The sequence below is a fragment of the Hippopotamus amphibius genome, chromosome 1 (genome assembly GCF_030028045.1).
Source record: "Hippopotamus amphibius kiboko isolate mHipAmp2 chromosome 1, mHipAmp2.hap2, whole genome shotgun sequence".
Classification (NCBI taxonomy): Eukaryota; Metazoa; Chordata; class Mammalia; order Artiodactyla; family Hippopotamidae; genus Hippopotamus; species Hippopotamus amphibius.
In genome coordinates, this window is record NC_080186.1 from 182,438,360 (window position 1) to 182,456,329 (window position 17,970).

General features: G+C 38.8%; 1 protein-coding gene across 3 annotated transcripts in view; it reads right to left on the reverse strand.

The window, feature by feature from the left end:
* Window positions 1-13,281, reverse strand: part of COMMD10 (COMM domain containing 10) — a 180,383-nt gene extending 167,102 nt beyond the window's left edge. The window contains exons 1-4 of one of the 3 annotated variants that reach the window (XM_057736993.1): window positions 13,147-13,281; window positions 11,681-11,771; window positions 3,425-3,535; window positions 1,813-1,968 (exon numbers count right to left, since the gene is read on the reverse strand). In XM_057736993.1, coding sequence (XP_057592976.1) covers window positions 1,813-1,968; window positions 3,425-3,535; window positions 11,681-11,771; window positions 13,147-13,187 — 399 coding nt within the window. In that variant the 5' untranslated portion in view covers window positions 13,188-13,281. Of the gene's footprint in view, window positions 1-1,812; window positions 1,969-3,424; window positions 3,536-11,680; window positions 11,772-12,697; window positions 12,773-13,146 lie in introns of those variants that run through there. The other 2 variants (XM_057736987.1, XM_057736990.1) reach the window with 2 other exon arrangements.
* Between the last annotated feature and the right edge of the window lie 4,689 nt (window positions 13,282-17,970).

Consider the following 17,970-nt stretch of genomic DNA (forward strand, 5'->3'; position numbering starts at 1 on the left):
TTTTTGGGGCCACACCACACAGCATGCAGGATCTTAGTTCCCCAACCAGGGACTGAACCCATGCCCCCTGCAGTGGAAGCGAGGAGTCTTAACCACTGGACCACCAGGAAAGTTCCTAGCATCTTACTTAATGATGAGAGACTGAATACTTCCTCTCTAAAACTGGGAACAAAGCACGATGTTCAAACTTACCAATCCTATTCAACATCATATTAGAAGTCCTAGTCAGTGCAATGAGGCAGGAAAAACAAAAACTGAACAAACTAGAAAGGAAGAAATAAAACTATCTCTATTCATGAACAATCTGTCTTTCTACAAAGAAAATCACAAGGAAAACAACCAAAAAAACTGCTAAAACTAATTAGCGAGTTTACCAAGGTCTTCAATATAATATCAATATACAAAAATCAATTGTGTTTCTATACTAGCAACAAACAACTAGAAACCAAAATTCTAAAGTCAGTACCATTTACAACTCCAAAAATAAAAAACCACCAAAAAACAACTTCAGTTAGGAGTGTTCAAATCTAACAAAATATGCTAAAAATGAAAAACACTGATACAAGAAATCAAAAAAAAACCTAAATAAATGGAGATATACTCGATACTATTAAGAAGTCATTTCTCTACAAAGTGATCTATAAATTAAACATAATCTCAATCCAAATTCCAGAGGATTTTTTGCAGATATTAAAAAATCTGGTTTTCAAACTTATATGAAAAAGTAAAGAAACTAGAATGGCCAAAACAGTTATTAAAAAGAACAAAGTCAGCAGATTAACAATATTTGATTTTAAGACTTACTACAAAGCTACAGTAATTAAGGCAGCATGATATTGGCATAAAGACAGACAGATCAATGAAACCAAAAAGAGAGTCCAGAAAGAGATACACAAATATGTCAAATGATTTTTGATAAAGGGGCTAAGGCAATTCAGTAAGAAAAAGGATATTATCAATAATTATGCTGAAACAAATGAATAACCACATCAGAAAAAAATACAACTTGGACCTGTACCCCATGCCTTTACATAAAATTAACTCAAGCTGGATTTTAGACTTAAATGTAAAACACAAACCTATAAAACACTTAGAAGAAAACAAGTTTGTGACATTGCATTAGGCTACAAATTCTTAGGTACAAAACCAAGAGCAGTATCAACAAAAGAAAAAAAATGATAAATCAAACAATCACATTTTAAAGCTTTTACTTTGCAAAAGACATTGTTAAAAACTAAAAGGGAAAGCTACAGACTAGGAGAAAATATCTGCAAATCACATATCTGACAAAGGACTCAAAGATTAACAAAATTTAACAGAAAGAAAACAAATACCCTCTACAAATTCTAACAACCCAAAAAACAAGAACAAAAACAAAACCCATGAATTTCTATTTGCTGGGATTTACATTTGTAATTGTCCTTTATATTTATATTACTATAATTCTTTATCTGTCATAATGTGGAAATACAGTTAGGCAAAAGATTCGAACGGACACTTCACCGAAGATATATGGATGGCAAGTAAGCACATAAAAACAATCATCATCATAATTTGTTATTAGGGAAATGTATAAAAACACAAGATATCATTACAAACCTAACAGGATAGCTTTAATAGAAAGAACTAACAATATGAAGTGCTGACAAGGATTTGGAACTACTGGAACGTTCGTATAATGCTGGCGGAAAATGCAAAATACCACCAATCCTTCACAAATATTTCCAGAAAATAGGAGAGCAGAATTTTTCAGATATAATAATTTATGCCATATATTATTGAAAAATATCTTTTGAGTAGTATATCCTATACCTTGTGGGGTGCAAGAATCCTCTGCCTGAATTTTTCAATTGTTTCTTGACCCATAGAAGACCAAGCATTGACAAATGCTTCTGCTTTGTCTTGTTTAAGATGAATGTTCTCTAACTGTTGCTGCAAAGCTGCTGGCTTCACGTTGTGATATACTGCCTATTAAAGAGAAAAAAAACATTACACATATTCCAAATGTTCCTACAGAGACCTTGAACTATAATCAAATACATTATTTTAAATGATTTAAATTTAAAAACTTTATATTTCTATCACAGAATTTTTTTTTTACTATTTTACAAATAATATATTCAGCCAAGAGCTGGAAGATTCAGAATTAAATGACCTAAATTATTCAGACTAAACCTCTTCATTTTTGCCTATGGTTTAAGTAATACTAAATCTACTTAAGAGAAAAACTTCTCTGCTTTGGCTATGTAAATGGTATCCTAATTAAAATTTCATTTACTTATTTCACTTAATTATTTCTCAGAAGTAAAAGGTGGTTTTGTTTCCCAACTAAAAATATTTTTCCAAGGAACACTTTCTCAAAACCACCTTCATCTACCAACTTCCTAGGTAATATATAACAAAAAATTGAAAACTTTTTTCAGTAATACCTGTTCTGTTCTTTACATTATTCTGAAACAACATTTTCCTAAACCACATGCTGCTCTGTCCTATTCAATTATCCTTTCTTCTACTGAAGGTCCACCAAGGATAAGAACCATAGTCATCTTTATGATCTGCAATCTGCATGAGGCTACATGAAGTAGATGCCTAGCAGCCTGTCCTCCTAACAGTATCTATTTACTAGAATGCCCAGAAAGCTACAGTACTGTTTACACTTTTATTTCACAAGTGTTCTCCTTAATCAAACAACAGGAATTTAAGAATCTATTTTTAGTCCAGCAATGTGCTAGATTTATGTAAGATGAACAAAAAATGTGATCCTGGCCCCCCACAAATTCAAAACCTAGTGAAGGAGACATAACTGACATACATGAAATAATGAAAAGACTAACAACGTGCTCTACCATCAAGAGGCAAGCATAAAAGGAATCCAAATAAGGAGAGGACTGCAAGTATAAGCGGTCAAGGCTGCAGTGGGAGGAAATGTGATTTGAACAGAACTTAAAACAATGACCTGAATTTAGATGTAAAGAAGGGATGCAGAAGGGCAGCTCAGCAGGAAGAAACAGTATGACAAAAGGTCCTTCGAGAACTATTTTTCTAAATGTTTTATTTATCATCCTTGTCAAATTCTCCAAAATCATTTATTAAATTTCTTAAATGTGTTCATTTTTCCAAATTAGTATACCAAGTAACAATAAATTTAAATCTTTTTTAACTGTCTGAAGTCAATGAAGTCTTGATTCATATTGTCAAATACTTTACTCATGCTACTCAACACTGACTGTTTTGTAGAAGGCAATACCATGGAAAAAAATCATACATTCAAAATTTTTTTACTACATCGAAATTTTTGATAAAACATATTCACAGCTTCCATCGGCACACTTTAGAAAAATAAGATACAATGTTACAGATATCACAGCAATGCAAACATTTCGTAGACAAACCATGGTTAGGATGTCTGGGGCAATAAAAATACCTGTTCTAAAATGAATGATATTGTTTCAAGAACTAGGTGAAGATCTTGTTTCTCCAGAGAAAATGCAGCTTGAAGTTTTTCTTCCTCTTCTTCACTGAAACTATTCTCAGCCTACAACACAGAAAGCAATTTATCAGCATACATTCGGGTACTCAAAACTCAGATACTCAACAGAAGATTCACTTACTCATATGACAATGAGAACTTGAAAGAAAAAATTAAATCCATTTTTGAAAGAAACTGATGTGTTTGTAAATTTCAATATCTTAAAATCATAGTACAGTTCATTATCTGGCTCTTGCCAAATAAATTTCATTTAAAAAACTCTCAATATTTTAAGTTCTATGATTTATAGGCAGTGGAAACTGGTAAGTAACATAAAAAATCAACATTTAGAGAAAACAATTCTGTAAGGTAAAACCCCAAAATGTTAACTTCCATCTTTACTAACTCACATTATAACCAACTATACTCCAGTAAAAAATAAAGCTAAAAATAAAAAAATTAAAAAAAAAAAAACATTGGGGGGAAAAAAAAGTACCTTCTCTGTAATAATACTATCCAATTATAATGTGCCCCAGCAACTCTTCTTAAGAGCCCAAAGCAAAATTACCATTTAAGAGAATAGCATTTAAGATAGAAAATACCTGGAGGCTCCTTTCCTTTAGTAACTCTTTCCTCCCAACATGTCCCAAAACCTCTCCCAGTATATGACCTTACCCAGCCCTAAGCCCCTGTAGGCATTTAATAAGAGGCAGCCCACCATGGAAGGATTAAATATATAAATATATAAAAACCTGAGAACCTTTATCTACACCCTCCATTACCTAGCACCAGGATTCCCATCAGATAGAGAGGTGGCAACTAGTTTAACCCTTAGTATTATTTTGTTAAAAGTCAGTGGGTTATGGGATGCAGCAAAAGTAGTTCTTAGAGGGAAATTCACAGTGACACAGGCCTTCTTTAAGAAACAAGAAAAATCTCAGACAATCTAACCCACCACTAAAAGATTTAGAAAAAGAAGAGCAAACAAAACCTAAAGTCAGCGAAGAAAGGAGATAATAAAGGTCAGAGAGGAAATAAATAAAACAGATATTTTTAAAAAATTAGAAAAAAAAGTCAATAAAACCAAGAGCTGGTTCTTTGACAGGGTAAACAAAATTGACAAACCTCTGGCCAGGCTCACCAAGAAGAAAAGAGAGAAGACCCAAATAAAATAAGAAATGAAAGAGGAGAAAACACAACTGATACTGCAGAAGTACATAAAAATACATACATACATACACACACACATATATTTATTGACAATTTATTATGTGCTACATAGACAGTTCATGTCCTCAGGTGTACTATACTCTAGTTAGGTAGACACATTAAAAACAAATAATTGTTCAAATAATTTCCCTTTTCAATGAGTTCTGCAAAACTATGGGTTATTATAAGAGCATATGTAAAGCAAGAAATTAAGTCTTTTTGATAATTTTAATATTTTCCAAAACTTACACATTACTTTTTTTAATTTTATTTATTTATTATTTTTTGGGGGGTACACCAAGTTCAATCATCTTTTTATACACATATCCCCGTTACACATTACTTTTATAAGCAACATGTGAAAGAAAGAAGTTAGCCATCTGAGCATAACCTCTGGCTAGTCTCCTTTCTTCCATTTCGAAAATAATCTCCTTGATTTAAAGATTGGTTTTTCAAGTATGAAAAATATACACTATTAGAACTGCGTTCAAATAAAAATACTTTATCCACAAATACCAAAAACAACTTCCCCTGTTGCTGCCTCTCTGCAAAAGCTACAAGGAGAAGTTTCAGAAGTCCCCTGCTTTAACAGCTTAGGATGAGGTACAACTTAACAACTGCTCAAGTGAAGCAGCATTAGAACTCTAAGCTGACATATTTTTGGTATGGGGAGGCTAGTCACCAGAACTCTCAGTCTCTACTACCTGTTTTATGACTGAGAAAAGCATAAACCCAATTTGGCCAAAATGCCAATCACTTACCTCAAAAGCAATGTTTTGATTTTAAAGTTCCAGAATTTGTGTGACTACCATACATCTTCTTGAAATAACAACCTACAGTACCGGACTTTGTCAATATGAGGACTAGAATAACAGTATTACTTATGTATAATCACTGAACCACATGTTACATTAAATTCAATGGATATGTACAATTTAACTTCCAAGTCTGTCAATCTAATTCCTTTTAATATACACCGAACAAGATGTTTTGACAAAATAAAAACAGTGATTGAGCACAAAGAAAATAAACTTCAGTGTCCTCAATATGTACATGAAAGGGATATTTTTTTTAAAAAGAGAGAGCAAAAAAAGGGATATTCTCAAGATCTTCAGGGGCATTATATTAATAAAGTGGTTTGGAGTGAAGGAGGACAAGGGAACATTTATCTACCCCCATTCACTGGTACATGAGACATGCACTCTTAACATAAAGTAGAGCTTAAAATATGTGAGCAGAACAACAAATGGAGAATATAGCTATAAAACAAAGTTCCAAACACATATTAAACATCTTGCTCCAACAACAACCCTGGGTAGATAAAGATTAAATACAAGTCACTTTATTTGCTTCCAAACAGCAGCAGGTTAACTTCTTCCTATGTACCAAAAGTAACCCACATATATCTGGGCATTAAAGAGAAAGTAAAGGAGATATATTCGATTTCATCCTTTCAATGGGAAAAATTTAAGGCCCATGTTTTATAAAATTCGAGAGCAAGTGTCCAAGAAACTTAAATTTTAAATGGAAAATGGACATTAATTTTTCTATATATTTGAAAAGCATATGCCATAAACATATATAACAGAGGCAGAAAGGAAAAACAATATTTAAAAAGAATAAGTGCTATATGGCTTGACATGGAAAGATGTCTGATACAAGTGATAAGTGAAAAAGGTAAACAGTATAATGCCACTCAGGAAAACATTTATATAAAACCCCAAAGTTTCTATGTGTACTTGCGTGCACATATATGTGCTCATCTGTATTTATTAATACTTGAAAAAAGACCTGGAAAGATAAAAGCCAAATCGACAACAAAGACTACTTCTAGGGAGGTGTGGTGGTTTTATCACATCTGCAAATTCTTCAACACTCCTCCATTCAAAAGATGGAACCTAATTTCCTCTTCCCTGAATATAAATGACACTTACTGACTTACTTCTAACAAGCAGAATATAGTGGAAGTGAAGCTATGTGATATACAAGGCTAGGTCATAAAAAGGACAGCACCTCCCTCTCTTGGACCACTCATTCTGGAAAAAGCCCATCTCCATGTCAGGAACAAAGGCCCATGTGACAAGGAACCAACTGGTGTCACCAGCTAGCCATATTATAAGGAAATCCTCCAACCTCAATCAAAACTTCAGGTAACAGCTGCCCCAATCAGTATCTGATAGCAATTTCACGAGAACCCCAAGCTGGAGTCCACCCAGCCAAGCCACTGCTAAATTCTTGACTTACAGGAAGTGTGACAGATAATAAATGTTTATTGTTGTTTTGAGCTGCTAAATTTTGGGGAAATTTACAATTCAGCAATAGATAACTAACACAGGAGAGAATTAAGATGGAGGAAGGGGCAAGAGTTAACCAAGGGGTCATTTTAGTTCGTCCATACTGTTTAAATGTCTTAAAACAAAAACTTATTCATGAACTACTTGTGAAATTTAAAATGTTATTAAAACAATTTAAGCACTCCATTATGAACTTTAAGGGTACAAAAAATAGCAAATCAAAAAATCCATTCTTCCAACTTTTCTTTTTCTTCTTTTTCTTTTTTTCTTTTGAAGAATTCATTTTCTTAACATGCATGATGCGTGAACTAATCTTAATTCCACATATAGTTGAAATCAGGTCACATTCCTCAAAAAGTTATAGAGGTCTTCTATTCTATGAAGACAGTATATTATCTAAATAATTATGGAGGCAATTAGGTTTTAAAAACTCAGAGCATGTCTTTAAAGACCAGAAAGGCCTGTGGTCCAGAATCCAAGCTCTGACTCACATACACAGGCATACACACACACCAACACCACAATGGAAGAACACATGGTACTGAGTCTGCATACGCCGTAATTTACAGTGTATATATATCATTTTAAGCTAACAAACTAAGTTGTAAGAAGCCCTCCAGCTTTTATCAAGTACAAAACAAATGCATTTTCAGAGAGAAGCTACCCCTTCTTTTTTTGTCCACATAGGTGGAGCCGATTCCTCTTTGAACAGGACTGTGCTGCACATCATTAAGACATTTAAAGTCGCAGGGCATTAAATGCCAGCAGCACCCTCCACACACTGTAACAACAACAACAAAAATCTTCAGGCATTTCTATATGCTGGGGTTTACACCTGTGATGTCCGTTATATATATTAATATAATGAGACTTCTCTATCTGTCACAATGAGGAAATATGGTGGTACCCACAAGGCAATCTAGCAAATAAAAGAACTTTTATTTTAAACTTTTAAAAGCAATCTTTCTGAAATGTACAGCATCCATTCTAGACTTCTGTAAACAAAGTATATTGGATTACACTGGCTTCTTGTGAAAAAATCAGGTCATAATTACGAGCATCCAAGTTCGATGCTGCCATTTCCTAAAGAATTGCTAAGATACACTGATGATTTCTCACTTCAGAAAAAGCCCTCCGATTTTTTTATTTTTGTATTTCTTGTGTCTGATTTTCATAATTCTTCCATTTCAACCGATACTCAGCAGTCAATTCTTGAAACTGCCCACATGCCCCATCACAGCAGCACCTTTACCCCCCCAGTTTGCTGTTGCTAGTTTGCCATGGCCGGGAATCCAGACACCTCACCTCTCAGAACCAGACATAAAGCATAGTTACACCAATAGGCTGGTGTCAGGGCCTAAAAGTCTCTCCAATGGAGCAAGGTATATGAGGGGTTTTTTTAATTGCATGAGTTGTGACAGCTATTTTAGAAACTTAGAGGTCACAAATGTTTGTTTTTAAGTTCCCAGCTAGGGAAGTTAGTCTGACTTCCTTCAGCGTTTCCCAATGCAGACTCCATTAGCATGCTGGATGAGACAATTCTTTGTACAGGGCTGTCCTACTCGCTGCAAGACATTCAAAAGCACATACATACAATGGAATATCACTCAGCCATTAAAAAGAATGAAATAATGCCACTTGCAGCAACATGGATGGATGCAGAGATTGTCAAACTAAGACAAAGACAAATATATGATATCGCTTATATGCAGAATCTAAAAAAAATGATATAAATGAACTTATTTACAAAACAGAAACAGACTCTCAGACTTAGAGAATGAACTTACAGTTACCGGGGGGAAGGAGGGAGGGACAGTTAGGGAGTTTGGGACTGACACACTGCTATACTTAAAGTGTATAACCCACAAGGACATACTGTATAGCACAGGGAATGCTGCTCAATATTACATAACAACCTAAATGGGAAAAGAATTGAAAAAAGAATACATACATGTATATGCATAACTGAATCACTTTGCTGTACACCTGAAACTAACAAAACATTGTAAATCAACTATAATATAAAAAGTGTAAAATAAATAAAGTTCCTGGGCATTAGATGCCAGCAGCACCCTCCACACACTGTTAACAGCCCCCCCAAATTCCCAAGCATTCCTATATGCTAGGATTGGCCAGGAATATGGTCAGTTCAAAGAAGACTCCCAGACCCATGCCTAGGTGTGCCTGTATTCTATACCTAAGCTTATTTTCCCCATGTTTATTTCTACTAGGGATTCCAAGGAATCAGTCTGGACAAAAACAGATACTCTCTGCCCACAATCCCATTTTACCAAGACCAAACTTGGTAAAATCAAAGTGTCAGGTTGATAACATTACGAACAGCAACCAAATCCCTAAACCTCTTCACCAACCTACCTGCATGAGGTTTCACTGCTCTCAGGACTCTGCTTGTCCCAAAGGACAACTTGACAGACCAGGAGTACATAAAAGAAAGCTGGCAGATGTGAGATGTCGCTACAAACTCTTTGATAAGAGCCTTTATCACAATTGGAGTCCCTCTGAAAGAACATTCCCTAAAACTGTCTAGGGGAGGATGGCGGGGAGGGAGAAATGGCACCTTTCCTGACTTTCTGCAGGCAAGTAATCACATACAGATGTTTCTGTCCTCAGTTGCTTCAGCTCTCAACAACCACACCTTCTCACCTCCACTCCCCACCTCTGCAGGCACAGCAGTCAAGCACCTCTGTGGGACGCTTTGGCCGTTCAGTTACTTTTAGATATTAACCTATTCTCAACTCCAGAGGGTCAAAGACAAACTCCACAGGGTTATGAGTTTCCTGCAGATGTTCCATCCTCCCTCAGTATGAAGAATAAAAGATGTATATAGGTGTTTTTTGTCCCATATCATTTTGTATGTGTTTAAGAAGGCAGATACCCACAACACTGTAAATCAACTATTCTTCAATTAAAAAATAAAATAAAATAAAATAAATAAAATAGAAGGCAGCCACCAACTCCGGGAATCAAAGAAATTCTGTATCAACTGCCTGCATCATTCACTTCTGGACTGATTTACACACCATTTCACACTCTTTCCTGAGGTTTACTTAATGGCCAGAGGGATGGATTCCAGAGCTAGACTACCTTATTAGCTAGCTGTGTGACCTTGGGCAAATTACTTAACTGGTCTCTCAGTTTCTTCATGGATAAAACAAGGATGACAACAGTACTCACTTCCTAAGGGTGCTGTGAGGATCACGTGAGTTAATACCACAAAACCATTAGAACAGCACCGGTCACAGGTGGCGCAATGAACTGTGAGTAGCAAACACCACAGAGTGTAGCTGTTATTGTTATTGTGGCTGTTCCTCCTGTTTCTCCTTCTACATCACAAATTCCTTTCAGGCAGGAATTCAGAGAACCTATATTAATTTTGTGTTTCCCATGGCAAGGAAAAGAATGAACTCCAAGAATAGCTACTGAGTGCCAACTGTATAAGTATCAATGTATTAGGTGTGGGAAATATAGAGATGAGTAAGACATGATAGTGTATTCAAGGTCAGAGATAGACCCTGTAATCATGAAACAAATACTTACGATGCAGTACTAAAGTAAGGTGAGAATGAACCAAGTGTTTTAGAAACAAAGAAGAGAGGACGAACTTCTGACGGTAGGAATATCAAATTCTTGAAAGATGAATAGTTTATTCACTAAAGAAGCGAAGATATTACAGGTAAGGGAAAGAGTATATATACAGACACAGAGTCCAAAAAGTTCATGGTACATTCCAGTAAAAGAGCACAGTCCAGGGTGACTGAAACACTCGCCAAGTGGGGAGGACACAGGTTGTACCTATATTATAATGTTATTATAATACAATGTTAAGGCTTTGACACTGTAGAGATATGATCTGATCCCCTTTTTTTTAGAAAAAAAATATTTGGAAAGATAAGTGCAATAGCACCACAAAGAAGTGATAAGAAGGGAGAAGACTAGAGGCAGTGGTAATTGTTGTAGTCCAAGGGAGAGAGAATCTGTAGTAGGCTTACGAAGAGAACTTGGATTTGAAAGGTACTTCAGAGGGAGAAAGGGCAGCGCTTTGGGACTGGCCTCTGGCCAGGAACAAGAGGAGGTAAGAGTCTGGGTTCTCACTTAACAGCAATGCTTCACACCAGGCAGAGCAGCTAGTGGGCACTCACACACATGCTGAATAGAATTAAAACCTGATAAAGAAGTTAACTAAGATTGGTGACCAAACAGTGAATTACTAAACATCAATCTGTCCAAGAGAACCACACTCTTGAAATAAAAGTGGAAGAGAAAGATTAAATGAAAGATTACATACTGGTTGATAGCAAAACCACACAATTATTTTTAAGATGAAGAATTAAATCATATCAGAATTTTCCCAAAGTGTGTTCCACAGATGAATACCGTGAAAAAACAGTTCCATGGTCAAATACATTTGGAAAATTTTGCACACAATATTCACCCTTAAATATTTACTGTTAACACCACCATAAAATGTACTCTGAAAACTTCCATGATTTAAAAAAAATTAATTTGAAAGAAGACAGAATTTCCCAAACTTTTGACCACGGGATATTATCAGATTTTCTAGAGACCCAGTACTCCTGAGGACATGCTGGAGAAAAATACCTTGCAAAAAGTTCTTCCAGTAGAAACCTAGAGTTGCAGTGGAATCACGAGAACATAATATAAGCTATAGAAATGCAAACATACAAACCTTCAGGTGAAGTTTCTGAAGAATTCTGGTGAGCAATCGTGGAAATCTTCCTATATCTATTTCATTTATCAGCGACACTGCTTTTTTCATGCTAAATAAATTCATAAAACAAAGTTTTAAAACGCGTTTCCCCCAAGTGGTACTGCAGTTGCTGTAAATACAGTTGTCCGTAAGTTTTCATTTCAACAGCTCTGACTGCTATAAGGTAAGTCTGAGTTTCATAAAGAAAAAAAGATAATGGCTAGCAAAAAAGGCAGGACATTTCCAAAAGGTACCCCCAAAAGTACTTCTGTTGAAAAAGTCTATTTGGCAAATTTTCTCTTTCTTCTGGGCAAGGCAAACTGCTATGGGAAGCTTGCACTCTGTGGGGAATGGTATTAATTTAGGAGTGGGTGTTTATGGATCCACTTAAATCAAAATAGACCTCTGAAAAGAGTGGGAGGAGGGAAGTGGCAATTACACCAAAAAGAGAAAGAAAAGACTGCTGCATGGCAGGTAAAGGAATAAAAAAATAAATACTACATACAATATCATTTGGGGTCACTAAGTACACAGTTGTTTTAAAACCCTGCTTCAACTGTAATAATCAACTTAAACTATGGGATAGGAACAATTCTACCGCACAAGGCTGGACATGGTTTACTGATGTGTGTAACCCAGGACACTGCTGTGAGAAAGAGGAACTGGCTGTCAAGAATTCAAGTAATCAAAAAAGGAAAAACTTCAAAATGACAGCTCTCTTCTTCAAAAAGACTCCTGTCCAATCCAGGCACAAAGAAGTTATTCTGCAGCCTCAATTATTTGCCTGTAAACTTCCGCACTTCTCCGCATCTACACAACATCTGCACTATTATTTATTTTTCATTAAATGAAGTCATTTTTACTTAAATAATTTTATTTTAAAACATAACTTTATATCACCACCATGGACAGTCGACCTCACCTACCATAAACAGAAATAAGCTAAATAAATAAATGAACTGAAAAGAAATAAAATGAAAACAAAGGCAATGTTACCAAATTCTGGCTAGGTACTGTTACCAGACAAAAAACTCCCGGCCTGAGGCCCACTCTACCTTGACGGAAAAGGTAAACCAACACGTGTGAGGGCTTAAGGACCACCCAGGACCAATGGGAGGCTTTCTCACAGTCAGGTCTGAAAACGGAAACGGAACACCTTTCCACGTGATGTCAATGTCACTCCCGGGTGGCTTGGGTACCCGTGGTCCCGCCTCGGGGAGCAGTGCCACAGCCCACACCCTGCCGTCCTGGCCTCCGCCGCCCAGGCCCACCGTCTGCCCCCGCGGGGGAACCACCGGGCAGGGGGAGGCGCCCCCAGGCTCGTGCCCATCCCTCTGCCCCGGCCCCGCGCCCGCGCCCCGGCGACACAAAGCTGGAGCATCCTTGCGCCTGTCCCGCCCGCACCACCCCGGGAGCGGCTGCCCCCCGTGCCCAGCCGGAGCTACCTGGGGCTCTCCCGCAGGATCAGCGCCGCAGACGCCGCCATCCTCGAAGCTCGCCGGCCCCTACGCCGCCGCCGCCAGGGTCAGCTGTCTGGAGCCCAACCAATGGCGGCGGCGGCGGACGGCAAGCCGGAAGGCCCAAGCCGCGCCGCGGCCGCGCCACTCGGGTCCTGCGGTCCAGGAGGAGCGGAGGGGCGTCCTCCCGAGCACACTCGCCGTTCGGAGTTAAGGCTGTACACATATTAATTTATGTATAAGTACATATTTACCTATTTTATATATACACATACCTGGATATGCAGTGTGGGTTTTTTATGTATTATGTAGGTAGTGTGTGTGTATATAAACATACACATTTAGGCGTGCGTACATATACACATAGTTTTTTTTGGGGGGGAAGAAAAACTTGAAGCCCTGCCCGGGGTGTCTGGCCTGCGCAGCAGATGGGCGGGCGGTGGAACGCGCTTCTCAAAGGCGCCCAGGGCCAGGGCCAGCTCCAGCCTGTGCCGTGCGCCACCAGCGCTTCCTATATCTGCATCCCTGGAGCTCTGCAGAGCCCCACGCGGAGCCTGTGCTCGTTGTACTTTTATTCGTTCAGTAGTGTTCTTTGAGCGCCTACTGTGTGCCAGGCACTGTGCTAGACTGTCGGGATACAAAAGACCAAAATTCCTGCGCTTGGGGTTTGCCAGCAGTTAAATGGGCAAGTGTTCATGGCGCCCCTCTTTGGGGTCGGGCAGTGAGCTAGGTACTGCATAGCAGGGAAGATGCAGCAGAGACTGTGATTAAGGACCTCACAGGAGAGTAGACACAACACGAGTTCAGGAATACCTTAGTCTCCCTTAGAGAAAAACATGTAGTGCATTAAGGGGACTCAGAGATGGGAACAGTGATAAGGCATCCAAGGTAGGATCAGGAAGACTTCCTGGGGTGGGTGTCATGAAGGAGCCTTGAATGATAGGTTGTGGCATGTTATGTTGAATCTGGTGAGAAACGGGGAGCCAGTAAATGTTTTCAAGCAAAGAAGTTTTTGTGAGAGCTGTGTTTGTTTGTTTCCTTACTTGTAGAAGATTACTGTCAGCAGAATGATTATAGGATGGGAGAGAGGTAAGCAGGAAAGCCAGATAGGGAACTATTGCAATAATCTATGGAAAGCAATAAAATCCTTGGTAGTAAAATAGCTGTTGAAGAATGAAAAGATAGTGGATGAATTAGAGTTACATTTCAGCTGTAGAATCTTCAGGAGCTGAGAAAAGATTGGGTTTAATTTTCGTACCTAATTATGTTTTACTTAAATTATTATTTAAATTAGTTGGCATTCCTAGAGCAGCCCTGAAACATCCTAACTGAAAGGAGAAGCCAGATTGCAAATTAAAAGTGAATAATCCCCACATGGATAATTGAGTCGATTATACAGTGTGTTGAACACATACAAATACGTTTGGTTCCACAACACTCCACACATTTCCCAATTTATGCAGCATCTGAAAAAAGTGTATGTGAATCTACATAAATTATAGGTCTCTGATACAAACAAAGATTACCTTACCCGGCACAATTTTATTAGAGTCCCAGTTCCCTCAACTTTTGAATCATTTCCCTTTTGTCTTGATTCATTGCCTGAAGTAGAGCCACTAACCAGGTAAAACTATCTTGAATCTCTAGGAGGAGGTAAACCTCCTCCTCAGTTCCCTTCAAAACTATAGCTGGAATTTTGAGCCAAGAGCATCAGTGTGGTGTGAGCCCTGAATCTGTGTAACCTGGAACGAAGCACTTTACCTCACTAAGTTTTCTCTTCCTGATCTGCAAAATGGAGGTGAGAAGAATGTCTGCTCCCCTGGGCTGTGGTGAGAATTAAACAGCCTGGCGTGTATGAGCAAGAATCACCCTGCCTTCCCTTAGGAAACAAAGCACAGACTTCCGAGATTTTAGCAAAAGAGTGTCCAGTGGACGCAGAGGCCTCTCGCTCTGTTTCTCTTCATTTTCACTGATGGGGTGATCACTTCTTATTACTACTTTTTCCTGTAAAGGCTTGATGCAGTGAATAATTTTACCCCCTAAATGAGACTGTCACCCAAAATGTCTCTGTAGTCGCTGGGGTATGGGCACACATATCCAAAACTACCAGGAACAGTCCTTGTAGTTCTCTTCCTGTTGCCACCTGCTGGAGATCAGGAAATGTCCCTCCTGGACGCATGATCCCATAACCACACGTTACTGCCAACTTGTCAACCCATCTTTATGATGGATCCAGAGCCTAGATCTGCTGCCGCTGATCTGTTATGGCTACCAAACATGCTCAGTGCCCTGAAGTTTGTCCATATCCTTGTCTTTATTGCAGACTTCTGCCAGATTCACCCTGTTTTTTATATTCCTGGTAGCCTGGGTTCTCTGGGAAACAACTTGAGTTTCGTGCTGGTGTTTCACTGGCGGCTGTAATTGTAGGGAAGTAGGAGTGAGGGCAAAGGAAAGGAAAGAAGGAAGGGAGGAGGAAACTAAATAAAAGGTGGTGTTATCCAACTTGTTACACCTTCAAAACCTAGCTTATTTCTCAGAGAGACTGTTTCAAGTTACTGTATCTTGCAACAGCCAAGAACAGCAGTGGGGGGGGAGGGGGGATTTTTGCAAACTCTTTCCAATCTGCTATCTTTTTTTAGTCCAAATTTGTCCTATGGTTCACACCTCCTCTGAACTCCTGGGGTATGTCACCTGGCGCCTCTAGGTAGCCACTGGGAGATCCAGAGTTTCCATGAGTCAGGTAGAGTAGGAACTGTGTCCTGGAGCTGTAAAAAATAGCCCTTGGCTCAACCCCTGCTCACACCCACCTGGATGTCTCCTCCCCAATCCCTGCCTGCCAAGGGTGACAGCAAATGACAGGGGCTTTAAGACCATGGGAATAACTCAGCATTCCCAGGGGTCACTTTATTGAGAAAGTCAAGCCACAGGCTGAAGCCTGGGACACAGTGGGGTGAGCATATCTGGGGACGTACATAGCTTGAAGGCAGTTTTATTCTCGAGTGGAATCTCAACACAAGAGTTGCTTGGGCCCTGAGTACTTCAGCTTTTAATTGATGCAGATTTTTCAATTCACACGTGCCTAGTTGTCTTACCAAAGTCCGTGAGAGCACAGGTTGGAGTGAGGTTGGTGACAGCCCTCCCCTGTGTCCGGAGAATTAGGTGTGACCTTGTGACCTTTATCCCATTTGGAGCCCCTCCTTTTTTTTTTTTTTAAGTTTTTCGTTTTGTTTTGTTGGGTTTTTTTTTTCTTTTTTTGATGTGGACCATTTCTAAAGTCTTTATTGAGTTGTTACAATATTGCTTCTGTTTTATGTTTTGTTTTTTTGGCCATGAGGCATGTAGGACCTTAGCTCCCCGACCAGGGATTGAACCTGCATCCCTTGGATTGGAAGGTGAAGTCTTAACCACTGGACTGCCAGGGAAGTCCCTGGAGCCCCTCCTTTTTGATGGGTTCCTTCTCCGGAGTCCCATGGCCATATCCTGCAGTGTAGCCTCAGTTTGCACCTGCCTTCTCCCCACTAGGCATGATTTATATCTTCAATGCTCAATGAAGTAGAACCTAAATCTGGGCCTATTTTTTCCAGAAGCCTCCTCTAACATTTAAGTAAACCGTGGGTACATCAAGGAACCCAACCCAAATCCATTCCTCAACATTCCAGCCACAAATGTAAACAATTGTCTTTGGAGGAAGGGTAACACCTACACAGCCATCAGAACAGTGTCTGAGATCCAGGAACCCAGTCCAGCTGAAATGACCTTATACGTAAGCTATTGATAGATACTGTCAAATTGAGGGAAGAGAGGGTGAAGGATTTTATTACATAACCAGATTATTCTGGCAATGGGTCAGCTAAGTGTCTGGCCCAGGACCTTAACACTATGAAAGTCTGTAGTCCTACAACTCACCTTGAGTTTCTCAGGTGAACTATCACAGGTAGTTTAGAGTCACATCCAGGGCAGAGGACTAGAACTGCCTGCCACTCACGGCCTATCCCCAGATGACTAACAATTACAAAAGTCACATTCAGCTGCTTTGTCACATTTGCTTGCAGAAGCCATTGGCCCAGTTTTCCTCCTTCCTGCCACCTCCCCGTCTCCACACCAGTATCAGTCACACTTTCTAGCCTTGTTTTTAGCTCTGTTGTCAGCACTTTCCTCATAAGTGTGAGTGAATCAGCTGGGTGTAACTGAAGAACAGACTTCTAGATGGTAAACATGTAATTGTTCCACATTGTCTCCCCAGATTCTCAGGGGAATGAAGTTTTAAAATCGCATATTTTAATTTATGAGATGGTTATGTGAGTGTTCCTGTTTAATGTGAGATACGTTAGGAATCAAGAAAGCATAAACATAAACTAGTCTCTGAGTATTTGCATACCAGGCTGTGATGTGGAAAGGAAACAAGGAGCTTAGAAAAAAAAGAAAAGAAGGAATAGTATCAAGGGTGCAGGCCACATTTATCCATACAAACAGTATTTATGTTCACCCACCCTTAACTGAATGGAGGGTGGGGAGGGGAACGGGAGGGAAATTTTTATTAAAATGTAACAAAAATATACTTTGTGATATATGAACCGATCCTGGTTTTAACCTATTCTCAAACTTAAAGTTGAAAACCACCTCAAATTATCACCCCTCCATTTTAATTTGCACCTAATTTCCTTCACTCAACCTCTCAGAGGCCTATGCCATTAACAGGACTGATATTTACACATAGGATGTGTGAAATATTGAGTGGTTTCTTCAGTAATTTTCACCAGTGAACACAGTTTGGAAAGAATTAGATAATGCTTCCCATATAGACATGTCCGT